The sequence below is a fragment of the Saccopteryx bilineata genome, chromosome 1, assembly GCF_036850765.1.
Source record: "Saccopteryx bilineata isolate mSacBil1 chromosome 1, mSacBil1_pri_phased_curated, whole genome shotgun sequence".
Lineage (NCBI taxonomy): Eukaryota > Metazoa > Chordata > Mammalia > Chiroptera > Emballonuridae > Saccopteryx > Saccopteryx bilineata.
Genome location: NC_089490.1, coordinates 153,087,693 through 153,097,132, shown reverse-complemented (window position 1 = coordinate 153,097,132; position 9,440 = coordinate 153,087,693). Strand labels below are relative to the sequence as shown.

At 44.5% G+C, this 9,440-nt stretch overlaps 1 protein-coding gene across 1 annotated transcript in view; it reads left to right on the top strand.

The window, feature by feature from the left end:
- The first annotated feature begins 41 nt into the window (after positions 1-41).
- CATSPERD (cation channel sperm associated auxiliary subunit delta) overlaps positions 42-9,440 on the top strand; it is a 77,100-nt gene continuing 67,701 nt past the window's right edge. The window contains exons 1-5 of the mRNA XM_066252671.1: positions 42-141; positions 3,207-3,261; positions 4,184-4,260; positions 5,900-5,972; positions 7,467-7,581. Coding sequence (XP_066108768.1) covers positions 3,217-3,261; positions 4,184-4,260; positions 5,900-5,972; positions 7,467-7,581 — 310 coding nt within the window. The 5' untranslated portion in view covers positions 42-141; positions 3,207-3,216. The remainder of the gene's footprint in view (positions 142-3,206; positions 3,262-4,183; positions 4,261-5,899; positions 5,973-7,466; positions 7,582-9,440) is intronic.

Genomic DNA, 9,440 nt, shown 5'->3' with positions numbered 1-9,440 from the left:
GTGGGCGTGGCCCGGAAAGGAGAATTGAGAGGAGAGAGGCCGGGAAGAAAAACGGAGGCGGGGTTCGAACCCTGGTGACATTCAATTTTCCCAGCCAACCAGTTGGCGCGCTCAACGCCCCTTCGAGTCACATGGAGTATTGTGAGGACGCCCCATGACCCACTAGAAAAACGACCCGCTGCGGGAACGTGTAGACATGCTCGTGCATACACAGGCACTTTACTTTGGACGTGCGGTTGATATGCCCATGCACAAGCTCTGGGGCGCGTTCTGGTTGGCGGAGTAGGAGGACTTAGGGGACTCGGTGCACATGTTGTAGACCGCGCTTTGGTGGCCCTGACCCCATGCCCAGGTTCTAGGGGCCAGTCTGGGAGACGACGACCGCATGCTCAGACTCCAGAGAGAGCTTGCCCGTGTGTCTGGAGGAGCACATCCTAGAGCTGGGGGGTGTGGTGTTGAGGTGGGTGGATTAGGGTTTCCTAGGAGACAATGTGCGCGTGCTCGGGCCCAGTGACCGACGCCAGACGCGGCTCAGGCTCCCAGTCTGCGCATGCCTAGACTGCGAATAGCTTTCTTGGCGGTTGAGGCCGGTGGAGGTGGCGTTACTTCTAAGCGGATGCTGGTGGTGTGGATGCTAGTCGCGGAAGCGACCTTGCGGCTCTGCCTTCTGGCCAGAGCTCAGCCGCTGTGCCGGTGGGGCTGCCCTCCAGGACTGGGTTGCTGCCAGGGGTCGGGTTAATCTGAGCGGAGAGGCCTGGACGGAATCCAGGAAAGACACTTCGCTCCCCAACCTTACTGAGGCTTTTCAGTTTACTCTTATATGAATCATTTGTACCTCCCTTTTTTTCACCGCGCCCCAACTTTTTCATTCCATCATAAGTCCTTCCATTGCCACTTCAAAACTTTGGCCTGATTCCAAACCCTTCAAATCACTTCCATTTCCACCACTCTAGGCTGTGCCTTCCTGTCCATCCCCCACCTGGCAGCCAGAGAAATTGTTGATAAACGAATTTTAATTCGTCATTCCCCTTCTTTGATTGCAGCACCCAGAATAAAACCCAGGTTCCTTGAGCATCCTTCATTTCCTCTCATGATCTGGCTCAGGGTTTCTTATTGGCAGCAGTACTGACATTTGGGTTCTGATCATTCTCTGGGGTCGGGTCGTCCTGTGTATTGTTGGATGTTGAACAGCATCCCTGGCCTCCCACTAGATGCCAGTAGAACCAACTTCCCCAGGCTTGACCATCAATCAAAAAATGCCTCTAGATTGTCAAGTACCCCCTGAGTCACTTCCCATCCCTAAGTCATTGCTCTAGCCACGCTGTCCCTTGAACATGCCAAACTCGGTCCAGCTTTAGAGATGGAAGAGACTTGGTGCATGCTACTCCCTCTAATGGTACACTTTGCTTCCAGGTTTCTTCATAGCTTTTTCGTCATTAATCAGATTCTGTCTTCAGTAGCATATTTCCTTATTTAAGCTGCCCCCTCACAGCTGCTTTTGACTATCAGTGACTAACTTGTTATTCTTTTCTTTTGAAATTTTTTTCTTATCTGTTGCTATCACTATAAATATTAGCCTGAGTGTAGAGTGTTTATTTTATTCACTCAATATCCAGAACATTATTAGATTTTAATAAATGTTATATTAGCAAAGGCTATGCAGGGTGCTATAGGAGCTAGATAGATGCTAAAGCCCAGCTACTGTTCTCAGGGAGCTCTTGCCAGAGTAAGCTGTCACATTTAGCAGGGCCCTGTTTGCTAATCAAATAGTGAATGTGTGCTTTGGTGCATGGCCTCATTTTAAAAAAAAATTTATTTTAGAAAGAGGAAGGGAGAGAGAGAAAACAAACATTGATTTGTTTTCCCACTTATTTATGCACTCATTGGTTGAGTCTTGTATGTGCCCTGACTGGGGATTAAACCTACAACCCTTGGCATATCTGGACAATGCTCTTAACCAACTGAGCTATCCAGCCAGGACCTCATTTAATCTTTATAACAAGATTCACAGTAGTGATTCTTTAACCTTGTTTTATGGTTGTGAATACAGACCCAGTGAAATTAAAGACACACTTACTTGCCTAAAGACATAGCTAGTCAGTGAGGAGTAGGGCTTTCCAGTAAGATTTACTAGGAGTATATTTCTCAAAGTCTGAAAAGATTTCTATCTACTTTTCTCATTTCCCCATATGGGTTCGCAAAATGTGGTCCTGGATCAGCAGGCACAGCATGATCTTGGAATCTGTTACAATTACAGTTCCTGGATCTGCTGGGGAGGCCCAGCCATGGACAGTTTATTAAGCCCTCTGGGTGTTTCTGGCCCAAGTCCAAGACTGAGAACCTGTGCTGTAAACTGTATCAACATCCTCTAAGCCACCAACACCCCCCTCAAAAAAATTCAAAACCTTGAAGTAGGAATTCCTAATCTGAGGTCTGGGGTCTGCAAATGAACCTTTACGAGCTCTTGGAAATATCTCCATTTTTGTATATCCATTAGTCTGTTTTGGGGAGGGGAGGAATCCCTAGTTGTTGTTGTTTTCATTTTTTCCCTTGTTTATTTTTGTGGGGTTTTTTTTAGAGGTAGAGAGAGGGAAGCATTCACTTATTGTTCCACTTAGTTGTGCATTCATTGATTGCTTCGGATATGTGCCCTCCTGATTATCAAACCTGTAAACTTGGTGTTCCGGGATGACGCTCTAACTGACTGAGCTAATTGGCCAGGGCAGAACCCCCAGTTTCATTAGATTTTTCAGGGACTCTCATAACCTGAAAAACATCAAGAACAGGTACATAAGAGTTAACCTAGCCTGACTGGTGGTGGCACAGTGGCTAGAGCGGAAACTTGGACTCTGAGGTCCTAGGTTCAAAACCCCGAGGTCACCAGCTTGAGCACAGGCTCATCTGGCTTGAATGCAGAGTCTCTGGCTTGAGTGTGGGATCATCAACATGATCCCAAGGTCACTGACTTGAGCCCAAAGTTCGCTGACTTGATCAAGGGGTCACTATCTTAGCTTGAACCCCCCAGTCAAGGCATGTATGAGAAGCAATCAATGAACAACGAAAGTGACGCAACTTTGAGTTGATGCTTCTGTCTCCCTTCCTGTCTCTCTGTCTCTTAAAAAAAAAGTTAACCCAGAGGCAACCTGTTAGGATTTCTGCTGCATATTTAATAAACATTGACAGATGGTCTCTCTTCTCCCCTCTAGTGTACACACAATGAGGACAGGAAAGACATTTCAGGTTGGACAGCAAGCTCAAGGGGTATGTGGCTCCATATTTAATATTCATTCTTCACTTATTGGATCAGAAAAATTCCCAGTATTTTTGCAGTGCCAGTGTTGTGTTAGGCATAGAACATTATCTAATCCTTACCATTGCCCTTTGATATAAGGGATTTTACTTTTCCCATTTCACTAAAGAAAGTAGAGAGAGACCAAGTAACGTGGACAAAGCCAGGTGACAGAAGTGAGTGTAGAACTCAGATCACCAGTATTCTTCTTGTTGATAGATTTTAAATCCACAATACAATGGGAAGCAGAGCGTTACTTTGTTTAGATGACATAGTGCAACAGGAAACTTCCTTTCCCCCCATGTGTCCCTGAAATGCATTAAGAAATTGGGGTGGTATTATAGAATTGTATAACCAAAAGCTTATATAATTTTATTAGCCAGTACCACCCCAACAAATTCAATAAAAAAGAATAAAATAAAATGCATGAAGATAAAATATTTAACCTGTTAAAATAAGTTGCCAATTGGCATTGCATCATTTCAGAAGAGGTGTCAGCATTTCTAAATAATCTCAAACTGACTGGTTTCTCACCTGTTAATGTTAAATTATTTGTCCTCTCCCTTCTCTTTCTAATATCTAACAGTCTGTAAATAAACAATAACATGTGGAATGAGATGTGTTATGAATTAGCCTGTGAATTTTTTTTCATTCTTTATTTTGAAACAATAGATTCATGGCAAGTTGCATAAATAGTTTAGAGACATCCCAGGGAACCTTTACCTGGTGGTGACATCTGACATAACAAGAGTAAAATATCAAAACACGGAAATGATATCGGTACAATGCACCTGCTTAATTCCAACTTTATGTTTCTAATGTTGCATATTAGAACATTATTTTCATCAAGTGTTTACTGTTACTGATTTTAAGATTTTGTGATTATCTGTCTAGGTCCTCCTATATTTTTCATTTACAACAACACGCTTAATTAAACATCCTTGCAAGAATAACATAGCCCTGTACCTAGGGTAAGTAACCATTTTACCTTTCCTTTTATTAAAATGTTAGATTTCAGCCCTGGCCGGTTGGCTCAGTGGTAGAGCGTCAGCCTGGCGTGCAGGAGTCCCAGGTTCGATTCCTGGCCAGGGCACACAGGAGAAGCGCCCATCTGCTTCTCCACCCCTACCCCTCTCCTTCCTCTCTGTCTCTCTCTTCCCATCCCACAGCCGAGGCTCCATTGGAGCAAAGTTGGCTCGGGCGCTGAGGATGGCTCTGTGGCTTCTGCCTCAGGTGCTAGAATGGCTATGATTGCGGCAGAGCAACGCCCCGGAGGGGCAGATCATCGCCCCCTGGTGGGCATGCCGGGTGGATCCCGGTCAGGCGCATGCGGGACTCTGTCTGACTGCCTCCCCATTTCCAACTTAAGAAAAATACAAAAAAAAAAAAAAAAGTCTCAGATGGGCACCCGTTATAGATTTGGAATCCATCTAAAGGATTTTTTTGATCAGCGTTTGAAAAGAAAATAGAATAAAAAAACCATGCAGGACAGTGTGGTATTTCATGAAAAAAAAAAAAAAGTTAGATTTTCCCTCATTGATTCAGTCAACAAACATTAAGGAACATGGGTCTGTCCTGTGTTACTAGTTGCTAACCTGTGGGAAGTCCACAATTGGCCCGGGGTTTAGAGGAAAAGAGATGAAGAGACCAGAAAGTACTTAATTTCAGTATAATACTGAGGTACCACTTGTTACAAATGCTTGAGATAAGCACTCAGGAGGGGCCCTAAGAGGAAATGCCTAGGAAGTTTTCACTGGGTAATCGATGCCCCAACTGGTTTTTTTTTGTTTTTGTTTTTTTTGTATTTTTCTGAAGTTGGAAATGGGGAGGCAGTCAGACAGACTCCTGCATGCACCCGACCGGGATCCACCCGGCATGCCCACCAGGGGGTGATACTCTGCCCATCTGGGGTGTCACTCTGTTGCAACCAGAGCCATTCTAGCGCCTGAGGTAGAGGCCACAGAGCCATCCTCAGTGCCCGGGCCAACGTTGCTCCAATGGAGCCTTGGCTGTGGGAGGGGAAGAGAGAGACAGAGAGGAAGGAGAGGGGTAGGGATGGAGAAGCAGATGGGCGCTTCTCCTGTGTGCCCTGGCCAGGAATCGAACCCGGGACTCCTGCACGCCAGGCCGACACTCTACCATTGAGCCAACCGGCCAGGGCTAAGGCAGGATATTTTTTAAGAGGCTTCTTTTTAAATTTTTTTAAATTTATTGATTTTAGAGAGAGAAGAATGGAAAGAGAGAAAGAGGCAGCAACATTGATCTGTTCCTGTATGTGCCCTGACAAGGGATTGAACTTTCAACCTTTTGTGTATTGATACAACGCTCTAACCAACTGAGCTATCCAGCCAGGGCTTAATGGACATTTTATACAATATTATATTTGACATGGTCACTCTTTTAAAATAACGTTATTTGAAGTAGCCACGTACCCAGGCTATACAAATTACTCGTGCAAAAATAGCTATAGAAGGAAAGAACTTAAATGGTTCCTTGTTAAAAATGGAATTTTGTTTGGGTAGAACATTTTTAGAGTGCCTGACATTGTCTATTTTTAATTTTTTTGTGTGTGAAATTCCCCCAATTTAACTACTTTATTGTTTATTTCAGACGACAACTTTTTTTCACAAGAAACAACTTTAAGAGTAGTCTCCTTCCATTTTCCATCCCTACGTCAATGAAGGTAGTTATTATACGGAACAATCTGAAGGATGCTCAAAATACCTAATACTGAGGGTAAAGGTATAGTTTGGAAATATCACATTAGTCTAATTTTTTAAATTGATTTTTGGAGAGAGGGGAGAAGGAGAAAGAGAAAGTGAAAAAGAGGAGGGAGAAGCGGGAAGCATCTACTCATAGTAGTTGCTTCCTATATGTACCTTGACTGGGTAAGCCCAGGAATTTGAACTGGTGACCTCAGCATTCCAGTCCGATGTGCTCTATCCACTGCACCACCACAGGTCAGAACATTAGTCTGTTTTTGATAGTTTGGGGGTTATTTTACAAAATATATCTCTTGCCTGACCTGTGGTGGCGCAGTGGATAAAGCATTGACCTGGAAATACTGAGGTTGCCGGTTCGAAACCCTGGGCTTGCCTGGTCAAGGCACATATGGGAGTTGATGCTTCCAGCTCCTCCCCCCCCCCCGGTCTCTCCTCTCTCTCTCTCTCTCTCTCTCTCTCTCTCTCTCTCTCTGTCTCTCCCTCTCCTCTCTAAAATGAATAAATAAATAAATTAAAAATTAAAAAAATATATCTCTTAAAGACATTAAGATTAGTCTGACAAGACAGTGACACAGTGGATAGAGCATCGGACTGGGACGCAGAGGACCCAGGTTCAAAACCCCAAGGTCACCGGCTTGAGCACGGGCTCATATGCTTTGAGTAAGGCTCACCAGCTTGAGCCCAAGGTCGCTGGCTTGAGCAAGGGCTCATTCGGTCTGCTGTAGCCCCACGGTCAAGGCACATATAAGAAAGCAATCAATGAACAATGCAAGTGCTGCAATGAATTGAAGCTTCTCATCTCTCTCCCTTCCTGCCTGCCTGTTCCTATCTGTCCCTCTCTCTGTCTCTCTCTCTCTCTTTCTCTCTGTCTCTCTCTCTCTCTCACACACACACACACATACACACTAAGATCAATTGCTAAGCCAAAAGGAGGGTTGATTCTATTCTGCTCTTACTACCAAAATGGTACCTTTTATTCCTGGATTGTTGCCAGTGCTCCCTACAGATAGATTACATGAGCTAATTTCAGGACCTCCCTGAATTGTCCTAAAGCCAAAAACGAAAAACTATTACCCTCTTGATAATTATCTTGAGAAATTCTCCCATTAGCACCTATACTAAGGAGGTTTTGTTATCTGTTAAGATACCACTGTTTCTCTTAGAATCAACAGTGTGCTTCTCATTTATCATTTTATCTTTAGGCTTTATCCTCAGAGAAGGTTTTGATAAGAGAGGAGATGGAGTGAATTTAGATGTCTGAGATGTCCAAACACCAATTCCAATCTCCTAATTTTGGTTCCAGCTAACCCCAGGATACATGGTCCCCAATATCTAGGAACCAAACACTTTCTGCTGGCACAAATGTTTCTGGGATACGTGTCTAGAAGTATTGCTTCCCGAATTGATACCTAAAATGATATGTTTATTGATGTCATATATGTCATTATTTGTAGGTTGGCATACCGGAAGTGACATCAGCACATTTTTCTGGTTCAGTATTGCTATTAGTAGTGAATCAAAAAGTCTATATTTATGATTATGAAGCTGATTCCTGGAATGCATCTACAGGTATATATATTTTTTGTATATGTGTGTTCTTTATTTTGTTTGAGTTAAGCCAACACCAGAGAAACAGTTCTTAGTTTCAGAAGAATGAACATACTATTATTTGGATGTCTGCCCCTGGATGTTACCTTGTCCTTTAACATTCAAAGGGAAGTTGGCCTGAACCACCATCCCAAAGTATGGGAACATGGTGTTTCCACTGGGGATTGTAGTTACAAGTCAGAAAAACTGGCTGTGGGCTAGATGATTCCTAGATGCTAGTTAATAAGGCTGGGTGATGGGATATTCTGTCCCATGTACTTCATGTTAGGGACAGGGACCAGTAGAGAAGGCTAGTTTGATGAAGAGAGAGAAGGAAGAGAACCCTGAGCTGGGAAGCAAGGAGATGGGGTCCAGAAAGAAGATGAGAGATATTATTCTTTAGAAAAGGAGAGGGATGGCTTTCTTTTTTTTTCAGAAGATGGGAAGGAGGCAGAGAGCGAGCACAGGTACTCGTGATGATGAGGAAGGGGCAGTACAAGGTCACTCCCCTTGGCGCTGCTGACATCTAGGGCTCGATTATCCTCTGGTTAGGGGCTGTTCTGGGCACTGTGAGGTGTGAGCAGTGTCCCTAACCCCACCTACTTTATGCCAGGAGGACACCCCAAGTCCTGATGACAAAAATGTCTCCAGACACCACCCAGTGTCCCCTGGGAGGTCAAAATCCCCTCAGTGGAGAACCCCTAGGTTGGCAGATCATCGCCTGGCAATTTGTTATTCTTTTGCTTCACTTGTGTTAGTTTAGAGGAAAGATTGCGGGCCCCCCAAGATGGCCCCCTGCCCCAATCAGTGTGGCACCTGCCAGGTACTGGCCAGACACTGACTGGCAAACTGACCACACCCCCAGAGAGGGACAAGGAAGCGCAGCAAAGGGGTCACACCTCAACTTGGCCTCAGTCTTACTTTTCATTAGTGTTCCCTTCTAGGGAGCTTCTATAAGTAGAATCATACACTATTTGTATTTTTTTGTGTCTGGCTATTTCATTCAACATAATGTCCTCAAGGCTCATCCATGTTGCAGCAGGTGTCAGAGTTTCCTTCCTTTGTGAGGCTCAACAATATTCCATGGTATTGGATAGAACACATTTTGCTTACACAAAATGGACACTTGTGTTGCTTCCATGCTCCATGTTTTAGCTATTATGAATAACACTGTTTGAACATGTGTGTATAAAAATATCTTCCTGTCTGACCAGGCGGTGGTGCAGTGGATAGAGCGTTGGACTGGGTTGCGGAGGACCCAGGTTCGAGACCCTGAGGTTGCCACCTTGAGTGCAGGCTCATCTGGTTGGAGCAAAGCTCACCAGCTTGGAGCCAAGGTCGCTGGCTCAAGCAAGGGGGTTACTCGGTCTGCTGTAGCCCCATGGTCAAGGCACATATGAAAAAGCAATCAATGAACAACTAAGATGTTGCAACAAAAAACTGATGATTGATGCTTCTCATCTCTCTCTGTTCCTGTCTATCCCTATCTATCCCTCTCTCTGACTCTCTCTCTAAAAAAAAATTTTTTAAAATTAAAAAAAATATCTTCCTGAATCCCTGCCTTTCTTTTTTCTTTGCGGGGGATGGGGACAGACAGGAAGGGAGAGAGCTGAGAAACATCAATTCTTCGTTGCTGCACCTTAGTTGTTCATTGATTGTTTTCCCATGTGTGCCTTGACCAGGGGGCTCCAGCAGAGCCAGTGACCCCTTGCTCAAGCCAGTGGCCTTGGGCTCAAGCCAGTGATCATGAGATCATGTCTATGATCTCATGCTCAAGTTGCTGACCTTGGGGTTTCGAACCTGGAGCCTCAGCATCCCAGGCTGATGTTCAATGGTCAGGC